Here is a 25,513-nt window from a genome sequence, read left to right as displayed (position 1 = left end):
TGAAAGTGCTCTGAGTGGTTGCCTGGATGTTGATATGATGTTACTGGGGTGTTCTAATTTTGTTTCTGGGGAGTTGTCACGAGGTTGCTAGGGTGTTCTGAGTGGTTCTAAAAGGTGTTCTAAGTTCTAAGGGTTGCCAGGGCAATTGCTAAAGGTGGTTCTAAGTGGTTGCCAGGGCGTTGCTATGAAGGTGTTCTGAGTGGTTGCCTGGGTGTTGCTATGTGATTGCTAAAGTGTTCTGAGTGGTTGCCTTGGTGTTGCTATGAGGTTGCTAGGCATTAGGGGATTTGAAAATTCGATAACTTTAAGTATGAGCAGTAGTAATAGTAAAGCTGCTCATGGTGTAAAGTGTCAGGAACAGTATAAAACAAACCTTTTATTGATTGATCTCAGGATGGATGTCTAAATCAAGTGAAGTACTTTATAGCGCTGTGTGAAGTAGTTTAAAGTTACATTGCGAAATATCAGAGAAGACCACGAGACGTGAACTAAAGGGTCTCCATTGTGTCTCTCCTTCATGGCCATGTGGGGTCTAGCTGGTGTTTTCTGCCTGCAGGACACTTTGACACAGAAGGACAGACAACATCTGTCGTTCTTTGCCCCCTCCCTTTCCCCCCATTCATAGGCACACACTGCCTCTCCCAAATGGTGCCCTTTTGTATCGGCTATTGTTCACCGCTACATTGTGTGACTCTGCCTGTTCCCCAGAGCTCCATTGATGAGTGTTGTAAGAGACCTCAGCCAGAACTCCTCTGAACTACTCCTCGAGCTTAATATTTAGCCATAAAGGCTCAACAAAAGACATTTTGTTCTCTCACACAAACTTTCTCTAGAATAGCGCAAGAGAAGTAATTAATAATTAAAAAAACTTGTTTTGGTTGTGGTTGTTGTTTTGGTAATGTGTGTTTGAAGTCAAAAAAGGCTTTCCCGCCAAAACACCTGCCAAATAGTTTCATCCAGTTAGGAAATGTGCCAACTAGTTCAGGGTTTTTTCCCCCTTCCCAAAGCCTTAAATTTCTCTCTTTAGTCTGGTTGGAAAACTTGTAAACATCCTGCAGCTATTTGACGACGTTTCTCAAAGGCGCTTCTCTTGAGCAATGCACCCGCGCAGGCAGAATGTGGGGTAAAACCAATAACACACCAAGTATTGACCAACAAACAAGACAAAACATAAATTAATAACTACCTTCTCTATCATCCCTATAAAGAACCCGCATCCCAATCTATTCCCCATTTTCTAAAGAACCATTTCCAACCCTTACAGAGTGGCACACATTGAAGTCATAAATCCAACACTGAGAAACGACAACGTGAACCACCACAAAAGAGGCTCACACGAAAAGAGGCTCCAATTTAGCAGCGTCTCACAACACTTTGTTTTTGGTGGTTTGTGTGGCTTATAAGTTTGTCTTTTTGTTAAGCTAAAAATGCCATAAGAATTGTGTCAGCATTCAAATATGAATGTAAAGATGCTCTATTTTAAGATCAATATATGTGAAACAGAAGTGTGTGGTGGAGTTACTAAAACAACAAAATACCTTCGATAGTTCATAATCTTTATTTGGAAAAATAATTTAAGCTAAAACTTCATTCAGAGAAAGAAAATCAAACAAAAGCCTGTTAATGAAAACAATAGCATTAATAACATTTTTTACAATCCTTCTTTAAATAACTTTTTCTCAAAACATCCCAGCAACCCGAAGTGCCTTTGCAAGTAACAGGAACAACTTAGGAAAAATGCAAACTTAAATAATCTTAAAAACATTACAGATATTTAGAAATACAACTTAAATAAAATAAATTAACTTAAATCAACTCTTGTTATAAAAAAAGAAAACAAAAACATACAAACAAGAATATTATTTGTCATCAACAACGCAAACTTATTTTTTTAACGTCAAAAAACAAATTACATACATTTTCTAAACCATAATGCAAAAAAGCGGAGGCTTGGAAGACTTTTGAGTGGGTTTTTTTTTTTTTTTTTTTGAGCACTTACACATAGATTCCACTGGTCATGTGACAGGATATGACATCATGTGACATTTTAATCCAGTGCAAGACAGGCCAGTATGGCTGAACATCCACCGTTTTGATGAAGTCCCTTGTACACTGACTTGTGGGGCCAGCAAATGTTGCCAAAATATTGCTAAAATGTTATCACAACTTCACCAAGGTGTCAAGACAGTCAATGGCAAAACAATTTGTGACACATTTATTTTAAACTACGTCCTTAACATCCTTAATGTTTGGTGCAGTCTCTGGGCACAGTAAAAGCCTGTGGGAATTATTGGCGGAAAACCAGCAAATGTTGCCAAAATATTGCTAAAACGTTGCCACAATGCTGACACATTATTGGACATCACATGGCAAAACACTGCGATACTTTACTTTTCTTGTATTCTCTTCTCTTTCTTTACTTCCTTCCTAATGCCATTCTCCTGTGATGAACCCACGTTTAAAACATTTTAAAATGGACACATATTGTCCAACACCTTTAAAATGGCTTTACAGATAAATTTTACAACTACATTTGAAATTTTAATGACACTCCTGCCATCATTATCATTTCCACAAGTTTCCAAGCCTACAGGCCACCACTGCCTGTGCCTTTTTCAGTACAGAGAACCAGCTCATCCTGAATATCAGTTAATCAGTCTTAGTTTCTCAGCAGCAGTAGTCATGAGGTGGGACATTTCCACCTAAGGTTTCGAGCAGCAGCATTTTCTTAGGGAGTTCAAAATGTCTCCCATAGGACACAATGAGCATCGGCTTCCTGCAGGCCCATTACACCTGAGATGAGAAAAGACAACAAAACGCCTGTTAGTTCATTCTCAGATTCAAGGTAAGTATGCTAAAGGGACATACTTTCTTTGCATAATGTATAAAGTCAACTACATGTGAAACTCACCTCAGTTGCGATTACACATTCATCTTTTTCCTCCGACATCACCATGACGGATTTGTATTTGGTGTCGACACAAGCCGACGTGGATGCCGATGCACATGCCAACGCACATGCTGACTCGGAATACAGCGAATCGGAATACTTTGATTCTGAATACTTTGATTCTGAGAACTTTGATTCAGAATACTTAGATTCTGAGTACTTTGATTCAGAATACTTTGATTCAGAATACCTCGACTCTGAATATTTGGACTTTTCTGATGCATCGCTGTAAAGAAAAAATAGAGTAGCATGTTAGCAATGCATGAATTTGAGAGAAAATTTTGTAAATATTCAAAGGAAGAGATTGTCATCTTGGACAAGATTAAATTACTTGAGCAAAATGTTTACCTTTTCAGACGTTTCCTGCGCTTCTCCTCAAATTCAGAAGAGTCCTGCAGAGATTGGCACTTTACATCCTCGCAGCTCTCGGACAACTCCTTCGCCGCCATTTCCTTCCCAGCATGCTCCAGTTTCACCTCATGCTTCACCTCGTATTTTACTTCATGCACAAGGTTATAGTCTGCAGGCGCATGCCGTGTCTTATAGCTCCTCTGCTCCTTCTCTGTTGTCATGCTTAGGTCGTCATGATCACTGTGAAAATCGATCTTCTTGTTGATGTTCTTTAAAGGCGCTACCCCGACAACACTTATGGCCAGGTCTTTGTCTCGGTGACAGTTGTTTGTGAGGTTGTTGATCGTTTCGTTTTCCCCGTTGGCGACCTCCTCCTCCCTATCCCGCTGGTGCTGCTGAACCTTCGAGCGAACGCAAACCACCACCACGGCGCATGCAACTACCAACAAAAGCACCAGCAGGACTCCCGATCCCACGGCAGTCCAGGGAACGTCGCCAGATATTTGGGATGCTCTGTCAGGAAGCAAGAACTGGCAGTTGCGTCCTCCATATCCCGGAACGCAAGCGCACACGTAGCGGTTGTTCCTCTCGTGGCAGGAGGCACCATTATGACAGGGGTTGTGTTGGCAGCGGCTCACAGGTGAGCTGCAGTTCCGCCCCGTGTATCCAGGTGGGCATGTGCAGATGTAACCGCTGGCACCTTCCTGACAAGTCCCGCCATTTTGGCAGGGATACAGCGAGCACTCATCCCCTGCACGATCGCAGTTCATGCCTGTGTACCCTTCCGGACACTGGCACAGGTATGAATTCACCAGATCAACACAGCGTGCACCTGTGGACCAAAAAGAGAAGAGAATGAGATTCTGGGCCGCTTTTGATCACAAACATTCATGAAGTTCAAATCCAAAATGCATCATACCATTAGAGCATGGACTGGAGGAGCAATGGTCGATCTTCTTCTCACAGTTGAACCCTGCGTATCCTGTGGGACACTGGCAGAAGTAACCACCATCGGGGTTGTCGGCGCAGCGTCCGCCGTTAAAGCATGGCCCGTCTGCACACGTCATGGCACTAAGCTCGCAGTTGTTGCCATAAAAACCAGGTGGACAAGTACAGCTGTAGATGTTCTCCATGTCCTATGAATGCAAAAGGAACAGGATGCTTAGTAAAAGAATGAGAATGAGTGTTTTAATGCAAAAGCATTGATTTGTACATAGTGAACAATTCTAATTTACATGTTGGTAAACTTACAGTGCAGCTTCCTCCATTGCGGCAGGGGTTTCCTGTGCATTCGTTGACCTCGATCTCACAGCTGGCTCCCGTGAATCCTGGCCGACAGGAACAGGTGTAGCTGCCCTGACCGGTGTTACTACAAGTGGCTCCATTCAGGCAGGGCTTATGATGTGTGCAGTAGTTTAGATCTGTAACAGAGGCGGACATATGTTGAGCACATGTGGATTAATCCGACCCAAAGCAGTGACACATGGCTGGACCGCAGCTGGACAGCTGCTGCACGCTCAAACGTCTATCCCATATCTCTCTTTCAGCCAGCCTCTCTCCTCTCTACCAAGCTTCCATGTGTCACTTAGTCTTTCAAGGCCATTTTAAATGCTTTTCTTTGATCTTTTGTGTCTTTTGCTCTGCTCGCTTTCTTACCTTGGTTGCAGAAGAGGCCACCCCAGCCTTCCTGGCAGTTGCATTGCCATGGTTGCTGGCAGGTTCCATGGAGGCATCCTGGGTAACGTATGCACTCATCACAGTAGCGGCCTTTAAAGCCCACTCTGCACCTGATGCACAAAATAAACAAATCGCCCGATTAGAAAATCAATCCTGAAGATGATTTCAACAGCTAATGATGCAAACATGAAATAAACATACTTGCACTCTCCAGGTTTCTCGCAGAAACCATGCTCCTCGTCGCATCCCGGAAGGCAAATTGCTGTAAGGAGGACAAAACACTTGCATTAAGATCGTAAAAAGCAAATTTTCTTATTTTAACATTGTTTTCTGTAAATCCTAACTAGGACATTTTATGTCATATGAAGAGGGAGGTGGGGCCCCTTAAACCTATTAGTGGTCTCTCTTGCTAAAAAATACTCAAATCTCCTAATCACCACTGAAGAATTTCTGCTTAACACATGACAACAATAGGGCGCTCACAAACAAGGGGACCCTTCTTTCCTCCCTCTCTTCACTGTGGGTCAGAACTTTTTTTTCTCCCTCCTGTGCTCTCAATGTCTCCGGGTAGGGAAGATAAGAGTGGACAGCTGGTGTATGCGCGGCCAGCGGGCGACAGCTGCTCCATTGTCTGCGCACTCCCGGCAGCTGCCCACTTCAAACAATACCTCCCTTACACCAGCCAATCAGCAGCCAGCCCACTCTGGGAGCAACCAATAGGATGCCAGCATGTAAATTTATGGCACGCGTGAGATTATTCCTAAAAACTTTCCTCCTCCCGACTGGAATAAATCAAGTGGTGTGTTGTGAGAGTGGGCTGGAGGGGGGAGTGTGAGTGTGGGGGGCGGGGGCATTAGTTACAAGTTGTTTGTAACCGTTAACTTTGTTTTTTTCCTTGCTTTTTCTCCCTCTCTTTTCTAAATAAGTTACACGCAATCTTTTCAAATCTGGGTTGAGTTTTTCAAACCAACAACATTACATTTACGGAATTTAATGCAATGTTTACTATATTAATATTCAAGATTTTTACTCACATTCTGTACAGTACTGGCCCTTCCACCCGGCATCGCAGATGATTTCTCCACGTTCTCCGCAGGTGAAATGACCGAATGCATCATCTCTGGGCCGGCAGAATACAGAGCATCCCTCGCCATAGTAGTGCTCGTCACACACAAAGCGGTAGGAGTACTTGAGCTCGGTTCGACCCATGCTGTGCAGGTCCTGAGACCAGTCCTCGCCCACAGTCAAGTGCCGCTGTGTGGTCATGGTACTGATGATGCGCTCTGGGTTTTCTGTGTAGAAGATGATTTTCAGTGATGCAATTCAAAAATGTTCATATTAACATTCTTTTTCTGTTATGAGACCACATACCTGTTGTCAGATCCTCTTTGGAATCAGCATGCACTGCTTCGATGATAAGAGAAAAGGTTCCCTGCAACAGCAAAAACAGATTTGTCCATCAGAAAATGAGCTGAACATTACATCTGAATTACTTCTCATTACTTCTTAAGTCAATGCATCAACACTCACTGGCCACGTGAAACCGAAATTCATCCTGATGGGATTGGTGAAAGAGCCATCCGGTAAGGTATCTGGCACTTGGAAAGAGTTGGAGCCCAGCACCGGGGTGACGGTGCCTCCGTAGGTGCAGGGCGGCTCTGGAGATGCATTGGGCTGATAATGTTTTAAGCAGATGCGGAAAAAAGTCTTGCACTCGCATTGCTGGTACGGTGTGGTCAGTCCACCTTTACAGCAGTTCTTGTTGCCTTGCACACCCTTCTTGTTCAAAAACTCCTGCAACTTCAGCTCGAAGACGCCTGAGGAAGACGCCTGGAGAAGAAGTAATGTTTGAATTTTAGATCTAAATGTGATTGCAATTAATACACTTCTTTAGATTCACACATGAGTGAGAAGTCAATCTTACCTGCCAGAGCAGCATGTACAGGATAGAAAAGAGCAACAGTAAGTAGCGTCCCATGATGAATAAATAATAAATAAATAAATAGGTTATTGAAAGTCTTTGACCAACTTGGCTGCTCCCAGATCAGTCAGGGGATCCCTCGTATTAAAAGCTTTTTCTTTTCACCGACTGATTCATTGGAAGAGCCTTGCTTTCAAAAGAGACTGAGCGTGAACGCAGTTCCCTTTCATGTCAATTGCGCACAAAGCGACAGAATCCCCAGTTCTTTCCCGAAAAAAGTGTGTCCAAAACAATCAGAGAAGTCCAAAATTAAAATAAACAGACTTGTTGAATTCCGTCAGAATGATATAATCCTCAGAAGTCGGAGAAGAAAAGTTGAAAAGATGCTTTTGTGTATTCTTATAGTTCCTTCTTGGTCTGATTATAAACCAGGGTTCGTCACTGGTCCAACATCCCTCCTCACGTCCTTCTCCCGCGGACACTGTGCGTTTGTATCTGGAGCGAGGCCGCCTGCCGGCAGTTTTATACGGGGTGCCACATGTCGGGGTAATAATATGCTAATGAACCACTACCCACAATCTGTCCCACGCTTTACAATGCGGCTCCCTTGCAACCAGCCCCTACCAACCAGCCTCTCCTAAACAAATCAGCGCTGCTGTGTGTGCGTAAAAGTGACTGTAATTTACAGCTTGAAGTTTAAGACGTTAGATTATTTATTATAGATACATTATTTGCATTCGAATCTATGTACAGTGCGACGCAATTGAAAAATGCCTGATAGTTTTGTGTTTGTTTATTCGCTCAGGGAGTTATAAAACGCGTTTGTTTTATTTGACATAATTAAACTAATCTAAAAGTTAACTAACAGCACGTTCGAGGAAGACAATCTCAGTTTGCTTCCCTTTTCGTTTCCTGCTTCAGGGAGTCTCCTGATTTGTGTGTAAAAAACATTCCTCAGGCTAACACTGTGTGTGCGTCAGGCAAACTCACAAAAGAATACGCATCATTTGTATGGAGGCCAAATTCTCCACTTGCTTTCCTTTTTCCGCTGTGTGTGTGTGCGTGTGTGTATTGAACGCGTGCAGTGAAAGAGTCCGAAGCGCGCGCGCGCGTGAGTGTGTGTGTGTGTGTGTGTGTGTGTGTGTGTGTGTGTGTGTTGCTCGCGTGGCCATCCCCGGGGCGCTGCGCTATTGTGTGCAGGCGGAATAAGTTTGGTCTCAGCTGTATGGTAATTCAAGCAGCACCTGCGCTACCGTTCTCATAATCGGGGGATCTGCGGAGCCCCACAAAAGCAAGCAAATCGCCTCCTTATCGTTCCATTCTCAGCAGTCCATTTAAATAAATATATGTTTGTTTTTCCTGGTCTTTTGAACGTCTTCGATGCCCGACTGTTCTCTTACATTAGAACCCGCTACGATTTTTCCCCCCAAGCCAGTGTTCGTTGTTTGGTGGGGAAAAAAAGAGTGTGCGCAAAAGAGAAAAGAGGCAGATTTGCGCGTGTGTAGTGGGGGTGGTGGTGGTCGTGTGTGTGTGTGTGGGGGGGGGGGGGGGGTCGTTCATTTAAGTGCGATTTTCTTAAGCACAAAAGCTTTTTCGCCTGAGGTCCATAGTAACCAAACACAAGTGAGACAAATTACATCACTGTGTTAAGATATGCTTTGAGCTCTTTCTGTATTTCCAATCCACCAACGTTTAAATGAGCCAAATTTTCTGACATCATGGAATGGAAAAAAAATGGATTCCTAGTGAAACTTTGCTGGTCGCAGGGGGCAGGGGTGGGACATTGGGAATGTGCTGGAAAAAGATGGCATTCCTCTTTTTCTGTTTACTCCTTGTGTAAGATTTGAGTTAAAAAAGTTTCCTTACTATTTTCCCTCATCACATATATTTCTAGTAATTAGATAAGGTTTTGTGTTACTGTTAAATTTTATTATTTAAAAAACTTGTTACCTGTGAATCTTTACTTTATATTCTGAATGTACTGCCTATTTTAATTGCATATGCCATAAATAATAATACCAAGCCAATCTTACATTTACGTTTTGTGCATTCATTTGTAAATGTAAAACTATCTGATGACAACACAAGTGGTACATAGAAGGTCACTTGATGACTTAAAGTTTATCGAATTGGCTTCACCAGAAACTAACATACAAAGTGTGAACCATAAAAATGTCAACAGTATAACAACACTACCATAATGCAGTAAACACTGATTAAACAACCAATAATGCTACAATTTTCATTTGTTGTGTTGAGTATTTTTTTTTCTTAGTAGTGGTTAGGTATTTCCCCTCGTCATTTGTACATATTTTTACATAACTTTTACCTTTTTTTTTTTTTTCTTAGTAGTGGTTATTTACTTATTAGTTCTGTTAACTACTTCATATTTAAATACAACTTTTTTACTGTAGTATTTTTACATAACTTTTACCTTTTTTTTTTTTTTTTGCTTTTTACAGTGTAGACTACAAGGTCAAAATGAGTTCTTGAGCCGCAACTTTGGTCTGGTTATGCAACATAAAAACACACCAAACCATAAACTTTGGTCATGCAACACAAAAAAAAAACAAACCAAATCAGATCAAATAAAACAAATCTCATCCCTCACAACATAAAAGCATATACTTTTTATTTATCATTTTTGGCTATGTATTTTTTTGCATATTATTTTTTGTCATTTTTATGTGTTATGTTGAGTATTTTTATCTTGGCAGCTCTAAGGTAGTTCATACTTCTGTACTAGTTTATATAGTATATATATATAGGCCATGTCTTACTGTAGTGTGTTTAGCCTGTAGTAACTCAAGCCCCTCAGCTACTGTCACGTCAGTGGGACTCGCTTGCTTCTTGTTCTTGCCTTTCTTTGCGCTTTCGTTTTTCATTGATTGTGAAGCCCCTCGGGGGACAGTCACTGAAGGGGGTCTACGGTACGCCTTCAGACGCGACCAGACCCTTACACACCATCTGCCACTGACTAAACGCCTGTCTCCTCCCTCCCTCTGCTCGTGTGTGTGTGCTCAGTGCCCTGCGTCTAAATTGTACTAGAAGCATGCTAAAGAACCTGTAACGGTATGGGCCGGCAGGGGCCAGATGGCGCAGGCGAAGCCAGAAGTGTTGCAGTCCCAGCGGAGTTAGACAGCACATGGGCGGCCGTGGGAACCTAAGCGGGGCTCGCATCACACGGGATCGATCATATGAAGTCGTGTGGGGATCACAATTAGGGGCTATAATGTTGTTTGCGACCTATCGATTGGCAAAGGGGTTGGAGAATCTGATTTGACACGCCACGGTGTATCCTACAAAAACGCGGCACTAGATTGGAGAAGGTAACATGGATGTTAGAGCAGGGAGAGAGAGAGGAAGATGCGCGCACATCCGATCACTTTTGGGGAGGGGGTTGATTTTTTTAAGGGGATCTCTATTAAGTAATGTGCATAAAAAGTAATTTTATCCGCGCAATTAAATTTTACGCCACTAGCACAGCTAACTAACCGTCGATTAGGCTATCAACAACGCTGTAAAGCTCTGGTAGTTTGTGATATCATAGTTGTCAAATAAATTTTATCGACGTATTGCAAAACTGATCGCTCGTCAGCATCATTGATTTATGGTTACCCCTTCGTGCAAACGCGACTAATCGTTTGATTTGTTCGTTTTAAACGTTAATAAATAATAAAACCCCGTTGAGATATAGGCTTTACTTGTCATTAAAAAAAAGGGAGGAAGAAGAAGAAGCAAAAGCACTTTTGCTAATACTCCCCCAACTTTTTGTTTTGACTTTGTTTAAGCCTTCCCTGCTGGAAAAAAAAGAAAAGAAACAAACAGTAGAGACCATCACAGAATTTGTAATCGTTTTACTGGTTATAACGAGAATTGTAAAGGTGCCTGTTGGTATCTACTATTAATTGGTTGCCTTCTATTGCTTGTTAAAACCACAAAATCCTAATGGAATATGTCCCAAAACACACTACAGGAAACAATTTTTGAATGTTTTTAAAAGTTAATGGTTTGTAATGTTTGTAATAGAGAGTAGTCTATTAACTTGGTGGACTTTGGTGGACTTTCGGTCTATTAACTTCGGTGGACTATTCCACGGTTTCAATGAAATAGGTTCAGATGTTCATTTGTGTTTATTTTGTGCTTTAAGTAGAAATATGAAAAGACTATCGGTTCACGTGCCGCTTGAATACAGCGATCTGTCTCTTTAAAGAGCCGCAAAATGGTAGGCTATTTATTGTTTGAATTTCTTAAGAAACTGACAACATCCGAAAGCTGAAATCTTGTTTCATACAAGAAGTAACCTGCTCTGTCTTGTCTGTTGGCACGTTGTCAGTATTCTCTTTGCTCCGCAATGTATTTTTTACTGCGTGAGAACATGACGTGTAGTGTGAGAGCAGCAGAGCTTGTCAGACATAGCAACAGTAACTAAAGAGGGCAGGTTTTTGAGAAGGGTCAAGCATTAGAATTTCTGTCAGTGCCAATTGATAGTTTTCAGTGATGTCACACCCTTATAGTCCTCCTGGAGGGCATAACGAGGCTTTGCCAAACATACCTACACTTATTTCAACACAGTATTAAAACACTGAATGGTTGTAGTAAAACGCTTATATTAAAATACGAAATTCATTATACTCCTTATTGATGATGCAAACTTTATATAGGCAAGCAGGTGAACCCGGGATATAAACACAATGCAGAAAGTTTCACACTGAATGGTTCCCATAGAAAACCATTATAAAGAACATACTAAACCATTTGCCGCATTTATACAACATCAATAACTCATCGTAAACATCATGCTTAAAATGGAAGGTGTGTACTGAATTTGATCTTTAAATATCACTGTTTTAAATACATTAAGGCACTTGTGTTTTTTTCACAACTTTTTGTTTCGCTGTTTTTAGTGACTGAAATATTGAGGTGGGTGCTTAATATGGATTGCAAATGGCCAAAACTTCCATTTTGTTCACAGTTCTTTGTTTTATTTTTTTGAGAAGCGATCTAAATATTTGGAAACAAATGGAAAATGGACAGGTTTGTGCTGCAGTTCTATGGATGGGTTGCCCTCATGGTCTTCTTGCTGGTCACGTGACTGAAAGCTATGAACAGCCTCTGGTTAGTGCATCAAAATACAGCAACTGCACTCACGGCGACCCGAGTTCGAATCCCCTCCAAAAAACCAATTCAAAAGAACATTAGAATTCCTGAGGCTTTCTATGCTTAACGCCATAAGTCATAATAGTTCAAAAAACATTAGAATTCCCGACTTCAAAAGAACATTCAGAAATATAAAAAGAGGCTTTCTATGCTTAACTATAAAGATAGCCTATAGTACTAAATCGATTTTATCGATATCTGATTTTTTTTCAGCTGATCAACGATAAAAATATTGACACCCAATCAGAATCAATCCTGGTATAATTTAAAGCGGCAGATGAGCGTGTGCTTAAATTAAACAGACGATATCGTCCGCTGGTGTGGACGCTAATATCTTCATCTTTATAATTATCTTTATAGCTATCGTTCTTGGTGTGAACGGGCCTTTAGTTGCATATTTATTTTATGGTTCTGCTAAAATACACAAAGCGCGTAGGTACAGGCGCGTTCATCAGGCTACCTGTGGTCTGTGCATTGTTTCAGATCATATTACTTTGACCAGCTGCCCCAACAATCCACGCGCGCCCTGACTCTGCCCACGAGGCTCATTATCATGCACTGTTGCCATGGACATGATGCTCGTGGCTCCATTGAGCTTATCTCGGGGGCCTCCCGCGGGAATACAATCATTCAATAATTACGCGGGGATCCTCTTATTTGCGTCCGCGTGCGTCTGTTTGTGGGTGTGCGCGAGCGTAAGGAGACAGGCGTGGACGTTTGGGAGTTGACGCTTGTCGCGTGCCTGCGCGTATCAAAACACATCTGCTTCGAGGGCTCCAGGGACTGATGCCACCACAGCATATCGACCTCTGTCTCTCTCTCAGCATATTGATTTGACAAGTCATATAGGCATTTTTAACACCATGTACCCCACGCTAAATATGTCGATGCAGTGCGCTGTCATCCCACGTGATTATTCTGTTTATATACATATTAATTCTCGTGTATTTCCATTAACTATTAGCCAAAAGTTTGGACTCACCTCACACTATATTTTTTATAATGATTGAAAATACCACTTTAGCTCACGGCATTGCTTTTGTAGACAAATACAGTGGCCTCAAAAGTATTGAGACACCTACATTGAAAATGTCTGAATGTCATTGCAGTAGATAAGAACATAAAATAGCATAAAGTATACTTGGCAAACATTTAAAAAAATAAATAAATAAAATAGTATATATGTAAAGCTTATTCAAAGACATAAGCAAAAAACAAAACAAATATATATATATATATATATATATATATATATATATATATATATATATATATATATAAGAAGAAGAAGAGGGGAATGTTAGCGAAGAGAAAAGATCCTTTAAAGACACTTGCTCTAATATTTTTTTATTCTCTAATGCAGTAATAATCAGGCATGAAGTGTAACTTAGATGTCAAATACATTTTGGGGTCACAGTTTGCATTGTGCATAAACTTAATTTAACTGAAAAGGATAGAGAAAGAAAAGCACCATCAATGCTCATGTTTCCTCTTTCACTCATAAAAGTAGAGGTTCTTTACTGGCATTAATGGTTTCATGAAGAACCTTTAACATCAATGGAATCTTTTCATTCCGCAAAAGGTTCTTTATAACGGAAGAACGTTCTTTAGGTAATCAAAAAAATCCATCACACTAAGAAAAAAACACTGAAAGGTCATTCGAGGAACCAAAAATGGTTCTTCATGGCATCACTGCAAAAATCCCATTTCAGAGCCTTTATTTTTAAGAGTGTGGAATCTTTCCATTCCATAAAAGCTTCTTAATAGTGGAAGAAGTTTCATTGTAGTTTTTATAATGTTCTTCGCATTGTCTGCCGCACAAAAGGTTCTATAGAAGAAAAGGGATCTTTGGAATATTAAAATGTTCTTCACACTAAGGAAAAAGTATTCACAGAAAGGTTCTTTAGAGACCAAAATGGTTATTCTATTGAATCACTGTTTAAAAGCCCCTTTTGAAATCTTTGTTTTTGGGAGTGTTTAGTAGTTTCTCAGGATGCACCTCATGAAGTTGAATGTCTGATGAATGTCCAAAATGAGCAGAATAAAGCATTTACTTGTTTGTTTTGATCTCTATCTTATTCCTTATGTTTCCCCCATAGTTTTGATGACTTTACTTTTACTCTAAAGTGTGAAAGCCGTAATAATGAAGAATGAGTAGGTGTGTCTTCAAAAGTACTTCAGGCTTTTGTTTTGAAAATGAAGCCCATCAAAGTTTCTCTGTCTCTCTGTGTTCCAGCATCTGCCCTGAGGATGAACAGATGTAGGCACCTGTGTTTAGGGCTCACACATCCCCCATCCTCCTTTTCTTCTCCCTCTCCTCCCTTTTAACCTCCTCAATCCTCCTCAGAAGGGCCCACAAAGGGGTAAAAGAGGAGGAGGGGGCAGTAACTATACCCCCTGCTCTATACCTCCATCACCCCCTCACACACACACACACACACACACACACACACACACACACACACTCACGTTCCCTGAGGACACAAGCTCTCTATGAGCCTTTGTCATGAGCACTATCTTCCAGACAGGCCCAAACAATCTGTTGCCAGATGATTGCTCATTTCCAAACAACGCTGTCAACACAGGTGTGTGTGTGTGTGTGTTTGGGGTGCATCGCATGCATTCAGGTTCATTTATATGGGACGCTAAAGCTCTCAAGTGTCACATTGGATGAAACACATGGTGTGTGATGGGACACACTGGGCGTGATTGTAGGTTACAAGAGATGCAGGTACAGTAATCACTCTCCCCAACACACTTCTGTAACAAACTCAAGTGTTGAATGTCAGCGTCACACCCTCTAAAAAGTGAACCGCCCTCAACAAAGCCACAGAATAACTAAGATCAGCCTTTTTAAGACAAAGCCGGTGGCAGGTGTTGAGTGTGTCGGTGGTAAGATGAAGCTCGTGGGAAGAGCTTCATCACAAAAGGACTTGTTTTCCATGCACGCACTGATCCGGAGTCAGCGGTCGAAGGCCGTCCTCTGACATCTCATCCATCACTGCTCAACATCAGATATGACTCTAGATCAGTGACGCAGACACGCCAACCATGATGCTCATGTTTATATTCACCTTTAAATGAAACAACTCAATAACTGTCGAAAACCAGCCCCTGTGTTTCTTACTATTGTTTAGTGAGGATTAGGGATGATGGATATTGCAGGCCAATCAATCTGTCAGTTTTTAAGTCAGTTTTCAGTTAATTTTTTTATATAATTTTATTTCTATGTCCTAAACATGTTTTTATGAAATGCATGCGTATATATTTTTATTTTTATTGATTATAAAATATTTTTATTGTTAAAAAATTCAGTATACACACACACACACACACACACACACACATATATAACATTCATATATATATATAATATATATATATATTATATATATATTACAGGTGTGTATATATATGTATGTGTATAATCAATATCTATCAATAAAAAACAACCTCTATCTAATCAAACATAAAAAAAAAAATCATTCATTCTATGCAAAGCTGTATTTTCAGAAATCATTTTAATATGCTGATGTATTATCAGTGTTGTAAATTTACGTTTAATATGTAATATTTGATTGCACCTGTTTACAGCAGGTGTGGAGTCAGTTCTTTTAGGTCACACTGGACTTAAGTGTCTTTTCTTGTCTTCCTGTTGCACTCTAACCCTTTCTCTCTCTATTTTTCTTTTCCCCCCAGCGTTTCTTCACTATGCACCTGTTGTGAGCTCTTCAGGAATTCTCTTTTACACGTCGGTCGCTCAGGGACAAACGGGGGTCCTGACGGTGAGGGGGTGAAGCATTCTTTCTTTCTCAGCACTCAGCCTTCTCTTCCTCCACTGTTTTTCTCTGGCCTTCCTGCATTCTGTCGCTCTTGTGCTCTCTCTGTAGAGGTCTTAGACCCCTGCCCCGTGAGTCTTGCCCCGGGGGAGAGGGGCTTTTGTGTGCCGATGCCCCTGCAAGCTGGACAGACAGCTGCTGTGGAGTGGTCATCTCCACACACACACACACACACACACTCACACACTCTATCTATTACCCGCAGCCTATTCAGATTGCACAGGCAGAAATGCAAAGGCATGGTTTCACGTAACTTTAATGAAGACAAAGTCCAGCATGCAATAGAGACCGTGGCTCTGGAGTGACCTGTACTCACACACTTTAGACTCTGCAACCATTTATGAGATAATAAGAGAAACTCCAGAGCGACTGTGTCATTTATTCAATTTTATAGTGAATGAAGATTATTTAATGTGCGAGGGAGGCGTTTAGTGACTTGAATGATTTTTTGATGCTGAAATCTCTGTATGGTGCTCAAACATTACTTTTTATTGTGCCTTTTTAAAACAAATTGTCCAAAAATTATTGTTTAAAGGCTGTGCAGAGACAATTTCATTTTGCTTTTCCATTTTACCACCTTTTCTAATAGTTTTCTAATCTTATGCAACCCAAACATGTTTGTTTTTACCTTTATTCAAATTAGTTCACTTAAATTTGTTGTATGTCTCTATGATATATCAAATATTTTATATTAAATTAAACATCTATTACATTTATGACAATTGTTTTTATAATTATTTGTATATTCACATATATTCATTAATTAACCATTATATATATATATATTCATTAACCAAGATAGTATTGTACTTGTAACTTTATAATTTTTTACAAGCAGAAGGTAGCAGAGGTAGCAGAATTAATATTTACATATACGACTTTTAATGTTAAAAGTAGTGCTTATAATTTTATGTATAATTTGTATTTTTATTTATTTATTTTTATTTTTTAATGAAAAATTACATAGAATTTCCTGCAAAGTTATGAAAAAAATGATACACACACACACATAAGTACACCTAAACATTTTTTGGCTTGCTAATTTGAATATTTTTCCAAAAGGGGGTAAAATGGTAAAGCATTATTAATATTTCTCTATAAAACAACTTATTTTACACAAAACAAGTAAAATTCAAAAATCACTCTTCTACTCATTTTGAAAGACTGAAAACACCCATTTAAGCAATATAATTCCAAGTAATTTACATTCATGTAAATAGCATGTTGCATGTGTATCGACCTACATGAGGATGACAGCCTCCACGTACGTACACACACATACACATACACACACACACACGCACACACACACACACACACACACACACACACACACATGTTGCCGTGTCTCTGTTGTCCTGTTGCAGAAGCAGATCTGTGTGATAATGCCATTGTGTGGACGAATCTAATGACGCCTGTTGGTGTGTTATTAGGGCAGCACAGGGGTCATTAGGAGTGTGCGTGTGCGAGTGATATAATAAAAGCAGCACGCAGGTCATTAGGAGTGTGTGTTCAGTTGGTTCCCATGCTCTGAAGCAAAGCTGGACAGCAGGGCTGGGCTTTCACACACACATCGTGGCACACGCCTGTTGACTGAGGCACAAAAAAAGTGTGTGACATCGCCGTGCCCTGGCGCCCCTCTGCATCCCCTATGTCTTTTCTCATCCATCCCCTCCCACCCTCATTCTTCCTTTCATTCTTTAGGGAATCTCTCTATCCATGCGTCCCTCCCCAGCTTAGAGTCCTGTGTTCCAGTGAGACCCTTCCTCTTCTAATCATTTTTACCCATCAGATGATGCGGCCCCCTATTTCACACTGAGACTATTAAGATAGAGTCCTCCCCCTCTACACACACCACGCAGTTCCTGACACCTGCTTGTTTGTGGACAGATCTACTGAGGGGGACAGCATTGGAAGCATTGTGTGTGTAGAGACACATCTGCGTCAACACACATTCATGTACACATTCAGACAGTGACTCTCATAGGCCCAGGTCACATTTCACCCCAAAATCTAAAGAAAATTTCATTATGTATTTCATGTAATATGTTTTACATAATATTTTGAATAAACAGAGAATCCTCTTTTAGGACCATTCTGATTTTTTGCTTTGCAACATTATTTTAATGAAAATTAGGCAATTCTAGTTTACACAATGGAAATAAGTAAATAAATAAAATAATTATCATTGCCATAATGCAAAAAATAAAATCATTATCATTACCATAATGCAGTAAGTAAATAAATAAAAGAATTATCATTACCACAATGCAATATGTGAATAAGTAAAATATTTCTTATTACCATGATGTTAAAATAAAATAGTTCTCATTACCATAATGCAATGAGTAAATAAATAACTCTCATTACCATAATGCAATAAGTAAATAAATGAAATAATTCTCATTACCATTATGCAGTAAGTAAATAATAAATCAAATAACTGGCATAATTTTAAAAGAAAATAATTATCTTATCCTTAATGTAAAAAATAAAATAATTCTTATTACAATAATGCAATAAATAAATAAAATAATTATCATAACATAATGCAATAAATAAATTAAATAATTATCATTGCCACAATGCAATAAGTAAATATTTCTTATTACCATAATGTTAAAATAAAATAATTCTCATCACCATAATGCAATAAGTAAATAAATAATACTCATTACCATAATGCAAGAAATAAATATATAAAATAATTATCATTGCATAATGCAATAAGTAAATACATATTTATCATTACCATAACAAAATAAGTAAATAAATAAAATAATGATCATTACCATAATTTAAGAAATTTTCATTACCACAATGAAAAAATAATTATCATTACTATAATGCAATAAATAAAGTAATTATCATTACCATAACGCAAGTAATTCTCATTACCATAATCCAAAATAAAATAATTATCATTACCATAATGAAATAAGTAAATAAATAAAAAAATTATCTTTACAGTAATACAAAAAATTCTTATTACCATAATACATTTTTTCTCATTCTCATTACTGTGATGCGATATGTTAAAATGCTAATACATTGTTTTAATATATTTGTAAATAGTTACAATGTGTATATATCTCATATAATTGCAGTTTATTTAATGCTGTCATTTGTCAAGGCATTATTTATATAAGCGCTTTTTACAATACAGATTGTGTCAAAGCAGCTTTACAGTTTAAACAGGGAAATGTGTCATGTGTCATATATACAATAGTGTGTCATATTTGTCATTTATATTGAATAAATGATCAGTTAAGCTCATCTCCATCCAAACTCTCATTACCGTGATGCATTTATTTTATTATAAATATTTTTAGGGTGAAATAAGATTTGCACATTTCCTGATATTTTTCATGATATTCCCCCACATAGATGTGAACATGCACTGACACAAATACACACCTGTAAGTTTGAATGTTTTAGAGGTAGCAGAAATGTGTGTGTGTGTGTGTGTTGGTATCAGCTCTTATCTAGCCATGATCTGACAGGTGTTTGATGGACTTGTAGTCAGCAAATGTGTTTTCAGCCAATCTCTCTGTGTGTGTGTGTGTGTGTGTGTGTGTGTGTGTGTGTGTGTGTGTGTGTGTGTGTGTGTGTGTGTGTGTGTGTGTTTGTGTGTGTGTGTGTGTGGATGAGGGACGTGAGGTGCCTTTGATGGTGTGATATACGCGTGTGTGCATGCGTGTGTGTTTGTGTGTGAGGGCGGCTGCCAGGGTCAGCTCTGTCCTGGGAAAGTTGGCTTCTCCATTTACATCAGCACATGTTGAGGCCTTCTGGTGGCTGCCTGAGCGCACGGGTGGACAGATGGCACCAGCTCATAGCTGCAGATTCACTGAGGAGGAGCTACACGAGCCTGATAAATGGAGGAGAAGAAAAGACGGGATCAGCTTGCTATTTTTCACCATAATCACTGAAAGTGTTGCGATTGTTAAGTAGATATGAGGTCTTGTTTAAAAGGAAAATTAATATCAAATCACTGGTTTTGATAGCACAAGTAATAGTTTTTATACTTTTTGAGAGAAGCAACCTGCATGTTTTTTTACATATTAATTCAGTATAGTTAAACTTTAGACCAAGACCAAGTTGCTCATAGTAGCAGGCTGTCACATGTCACCACATCCTTGACCTTTCACATCGTTTATCACTTGACCTCATATTTTATTCAGGAGATATTTTTGCTTTTGGTGCATCCATCCATCCATCCTTCCATCCATCCATCTACAGTGGGGAAAATATTTATTCGATCTCCTGCTGATTTTGTAAGTTTGCCCACTTACAAAGAAATGAAGGGTCTGTAATTTTTATGGTTGGTTTATTTTAACGTATGGAGACAGAATGCTAACCAAAAATACATTAATAAAACATTATATAAAGGTTAGAAATTGATTTGCATTTCATTGAGTGAAGTAAGTATTTGATCCCCAAGCAAAACATGACTAAGTACTTGGTGCAGAAACCCTTGTTGGCAAGCACAGAGGTAACAGGTTTTTTGAAGTTGGTCACCAGGTTTGCACACATCTCAGGAGGGATTTTGATCCACTCCTATTTACAGATCCTCTCTAAATCCTTAAGGGTTTTTGGATGTTGTTTGGCAATTCGAAGTTTCAGCTCCCTCCACAGATTTTCTATAGGATTGAGGTCTGGAGACTGGCTAGGCCCCCCCATGACCTTAATGTGCTTCTTCTTGAGCCACTCCTTTGTTGCCTTGGCGATACATCATTGTCATGCTGGAAGACCCATCCATGACCCATCTTCAGTGTTCTGGCTGAGGGAAGGAGGTTCTCGTCCAAGATTTTACAGTCCATTTGCCCCTCAATGCAGTGAAGTCATCCTGTACCCTTAGCAGAAAAACACCCCCAAAGCATAATGTTTTCACCTCCGTGCTTGACTGTAGGGATGGTGTTCTTGGGGTCATAGTCAGCATTTCTCTCCCTCTAAACACAGCGAGTCGAGTTAATGCCAAAGAGCTCAATTTTGGTCTCATCTGACCACAGCACTTTCTCCCAAGCCTTCTCTGAATCATTTAGATGTTCTTTTGCAAACTTTAAACAGGCCTGTACATGTGCCATCTTGAGCAGGGGGACCTTGCGGGCGCTGCAGGATTTCAGTCCACTGCGGTGTAGTATGTTACCAATGCTTGGTGACTGTAGTCCAAACTGCCTTAAGATCATTAACAAGCTCCTCCCGTGTAGTTCTGGGCTGATCCCTCACCTTTCTCATGAGGCGAGATCTTGCACGGAGCTCCAGACCGAGGCCGATTGATGGTTGTTTTGTATTTCTTCTATTTCCGAATAATCGCACCAACAGTTGTCTCCTTCTCACCGAGCTTCTCGCTGATGGTCTTGTAGCCCATTCAAGCCTTGTGCAGATCTACAGTCTTGTCTCTGACATACTTTGACAGCTCTTTGGTCTTGCCCATGGTATTGGGAGAGGTTGGAATGGAAGATACAGATTGTGTGGAAGGTGTCTCATACACCTAACGAGCTGACATTATGAGTAACTTCTTAAAGTGACAATAACTAATCTGTGTTCCACATGGGCACATAACCAATCTGTGGGAGACAGAATTCTTGCTGGTTGGTAGGGGATCAAATACTTATTTCACTCACTGAAATGTAAATCAATTTCTAACCTTTATATAATGTGTTTTATAATTGCAAACTTACAAAATCAGCAGGGAATCAAATATTTTCTCCACTCTATCTATCTATCTGATACTTTTTGGATTTGTTTTGGAGGAGAAAATCCCCGTTTCCTATTGTTTTCTTCAACTTCTCCGTTCTTTCCTCCAGCTCTGGGAGGAGATGTGAGGCTTAGTGAAACGCAACACTGCGCGCATGTGTCGTGCATTAATCCTCTTACTGCAGCAGATGCTCGTCTGTCAATCAACCTGACGCGGGTGCGCGCGCTCGAACTTGACGAGACCGCGAGAGAAAGAACACAGCAGGTGCGCGAGGGATCCGCTACGTCATGTAGCGATGCAGGAATGGTAAATAAAGCCGTTTATTGAGCTTATCATGTCTTGACAGCAGCCACATGCTTGTTTTGAAGTTGCATTTATTTACCGGACAACGCAATGCCGTCGCAGGACGAGGCTGAGGCGGTAAATGAAGACCGTCCGCCTCCGGTCCCACCGCGAGCGGCTCCTCAGCGACACTCACCGGCGGCCGCCGCCGCACCTGAGCGCCGGGTCAAGTGTGTGCTGGTCGGGGACGCGGCCGTGGGTAAAACGAGTCTGGTCATCAGCTACACCACTAACGGATATCCGGCAGAACACATTCCCACCGCCTTTGACAACTTCACAGGTGAACTCAAAATCCACACTGCGCTCAAGTAGGCTATGCACTCGGTGCCTTAGCTATATACCGTTACAGTTATATAGACTGTGCAAGTATATAGACATGTCATTAACTTTTTGACACCTTGCAAGTGATGTTTCCTTGACAATACATTAAGCTCAGCTTTATGGTTAATGCAATATTAATACAAACTGATAAACATATAAGTGTTTTACTATTTCAGCTAGGGTTGTGGTGGATGGAAGACCAGTTCAACTTCAACTGTGTGACATGACAGGACAGGTGAGCTATCTATCTATCTATCTATCTATCTATCTATCTATCTATCTGTCTATCTGTCTATCTGTCTGTCTGTCTGTCTGTCTGTCTATCTATCTATCTATCTATCTATCGTTCTATCTATCTATCTATCTATCTATCTATCTATCTAGCGTTCCAATGTTACATATATCGTTGTATCTATCACCAGTTTGTCTTGATGGATGGATGAACTCTTTTTCTCTCTGTGCTTTGAATGGCAGAGATGGGGGGCAGCGGATCAGCCTCTATATGTAAGCAACAGGATATGACGGAAGAGCGCCACCTGGTGTTAGAATCAGATCATGCATTCTCTTAGTACTGAGTCCCGTAGGTTTTTGGTTGACTCTGTGATGTTCTGCACACAGTAATAGAACTTGCTCATCAGACTGATCATTTGCCATACTTACTTGCATATCTTTTGTTATCAATAGAAAAGCACATGCAATCTAGAAGTTTGAAAAAAGTAGTAGTTACTGCTCTTCTTTGCAATGCATATGTTTATAAATAAAGGTCACAGTATTTGGATTAGTAAGTAAAATGTGGCAGCTGTCTCACTTTTTTCTGTTTTCAGGATGAGTTTGAGCGCCTCCGTCCACTCTGTTACCGTGAAGCTGATGTCTTCCTGCTGTGCTACAGCGTGGTCCTTCCATCCTCCTTCAGGAGCGTGACGGCCTGCTAGGCGCCTGAGGTCCATCGCCTCTGTCCAGGCGTTCCCATCATCCTCGTGGGCACCCAGAGCGACCTGCGGGAGGACGTCCAGGTGCTGATCCGACTCGCGGACGGCCAGGAGAAACCGGTGAGCAGAGACGATGCCCGCATGTGCGCCCGGAGCATCGGCGCCGTCACGTTTGCTGAATGCTCTGCGCTGACACAGAAGAACCTGAAGGAAGTGTTCGACGGCGCCATCTTGGCCAGCATGCGGCACGCGGAGGACGTGGCGTGGCCGAGGATGCATACGCTGAGAGAAAAAACTCCAGATAAAATCAAGCAGCTCTCAGAAACATGGTGGAGGAAACTGAGCTGCGTCCAGAGCTTTGACCTTCAGTGACGGAGAATCCAGTTACACCACACTGGTGCGTCTGAGCTGCCTTCCGCTAACAATATAAACAAAAGATGAAATGGGATTTACAGACACATTTTACTGTGAAGCCTTTCCAAATTAAGCTGCATATTCAGTCAGCAACAATGTAGGACAGGACATGAATTTACTGTGAAAAGTAGCTGTTTTATGTCAAGTTTACAACAACAAACACTTTTTTGTTGAATTGTGAATTGGGTACAATAATGAAAACATGCATTAGGAAAGTAAATAAGGTGAGTTTTGATTCATGTTCACTTCTAGACATTTTAGACGTGACAAAATGATAATTTTTGATTAAAAGGTTATGTAAAAACTTGAAAGTACGTGACAGATCAACTAACAAATAATTGCAAGGACTTTTTGGTAAAAGCCCTTGTCGTAAGAGTAAGAGAAGGGAAAAGATTAGGATACCATATGTGAATTTATAAATTATTATTATTATAGAATAATGAAAATTAAAGAGAATATTTATAGATAGTTTGGAGTATGCTTTTTTCTTTAAAGAAGTTAATTTTATAAAGGATCATGTGACACTGCTAAAAAAATTCTGTTTTATCACAGAAAAAAATACATTCTGAAATATATTCAAACAGGAAAGTTATTTTAAAATGTTAATATATATGATTTTTTTTATATGTATTTTTTTTTCTGTCTTAATGGGACCTCCCTTAGCGTCACCTCTTATGTGTTGTACAAGTGTTTGTGTCGTTTGGCCCAGTACCTTGCATTCATAGCAGTGGATTAGCTGATCCTGTGAACAGACTGAAGCAGTCAGATTTGAGGTCTGCGTTACACTTGTTGTACTCCTGTTTAGTCTGATGTTTTGTTTACCTCTTCATTGCAACTGTTTACTTCATTTTATACTCAAGATAATTCATATGAAGGAACTGAAATGAAAGTGTTACAGTGTTTTCGTCTTGCACATTTAAATGAGTCTAGAGTAAGCTTTGCATCAGCGAAAATGAACTTTGCCCTGTGGGTCTCGTTCAGACAGCCCTGTCAAAGGTCCGTATGGCCCTCATTGTGTTACTCTCACAGCAGACGTAATTACCCCCATCACAGAATGACAATTACCTGCACAATGACACTTACTGCAGGCTGCAGGCTCTGAGTGGGTCTGAATGGAGTCAGTCTAACAACTGAAATAACACAGAACCCTTTAATAGCAGCGTTTACAGCCTCTAATATCTGACTCACAGGTGGCAGCTGAAGCTTGTACAGTAATGAGATTCATACGTGCAAATATACTGTTTTAAGCCACCTACCGCCTACATCAAAAATAACTTTATTCAGAAGTGTGCTAAAAATAGGAAAGTATGCTTTTATGTACTTCTCAGAAATATACTTAAAATGACATTTAAGTATACTTACACTGAACTATACTTGTGCTCCTTGAATCCGTGTTTTCATTGTTATACGGTAGAAGGTGCTAGTACACATCTGTACAGTTTCCCAAGGTGCTAGTAAACACAGATCTAACTGAAGTGTCATCTTTTATATACATAAAAAGTTATGTGCGCCAATTTAGGTAATTACAGTCAAGCTTTGGGGAGTTGAATGGGATTATTTCTGAATCCCCATTCATATCTTTTTTTCAGCTTTTTGTTTAAAATGTTATTTCTTAAATTTTTTTTTTAGTACTTACTTACATTAAAGTGTTTAAAAAAGAATGCACTAGAAGACAAGCAGATATGTTGTTCTTTGGATACTTGCATATTAAGTATATACTTAAAATATACTTAGAACTTAAAGTATGATGTAAAGTTCCTTAAGTATACTATAATAAAATCCCAAACTTGACAGTATACTACTTTTTGATACACTCTGTTTCGAGAAAATAAAGAACTGAAAAATTCATATTTTTAAACTCCTGAGCTTCTCATTGTCACTCTGTTTCGAGAAAATAAAGAACTGAAAAAT

General features: G+C 39.9%; 1 protein-coding gene and 1 pseudogene across 1 annotated transcript; one reads left to right on the top strand and one right to left on the bottom strand.

Moving 5' to 3' along the window:
* Positions 1-24,099, top strand: part of LOC109055645 — a 29,723-nt pseudogene extending 5,624 nt beyond the window's left edge.
* On the bottom strand, positions 1,604-7,595 carry dla (deltaA). The gene is made up of 11 exons (XM_042717346.1): positions 6,903-7,595; positions 6,509-6,808; positions 6,350-6,410; positions 6,013-6,270; positions 5,180-5,240; positions 4,958-5,088; positions 4,553-4,722; positions 4,221-4,437; positions 3,299-4,133; positions 2,912-3,176; positions 1,604-2,793 (listed from the first exon to the last, which is right to left on the bottom strand). Exons 1-11 carry the CDS (start codon positions 6,954-6,956, stop codon positions 2,788-2,790), a joined length of 2,358 nt encoding a protein of 785 aa, XP_042573280.1. The 5' UTR covers positions 6,957-7,595; the 3' UTR covers positions 1,604-2,787.
* Positions 24,100-25,513: the final 1,414 nt, after the last annotated feature.

This window comes from Cyprinus carpio, chromosome B1, assembly GCF_018340385.1.
Source record: "Cyprinus carpio isolate SPL01 chromosome B1, ASM1834038v1, whole genome shotgun sequence".
NCBI lineage: Eukaryota > Metazoa > Chordata > Actinopteri > Cypriniformes > Cyprinidae > Cyprinus > Cyprinus carpio.
This window is presented reverse-complemented; position numbering and strand designations above follow the sequence as displayed.

Excerpts from the sequence above, each read along its gene's own strand:
- dla (XM_042717346.1), bottom strand. The coding sequence starts at position 6,956 with ATGGGACGCTACTTACTGTTGCTCTTTTCTATCCTGTACATGCTGCTC. Across the intron at positions 6,271-6,349 it reads CAAAGAGGATCTGACAACAG|AAAACCCAGAGCGCATCATC; the intron begins GTATGTGGTCTC and ends TCTTCTACACAG. Across the intron at positions 5,241-6,012 it reads GGGCCAGTACTGTACAGAAT|CAATTTGCCTTCCGGGATGC; the intron begins GTGAGTAAAAAT and ends TCCTCCTTACAG.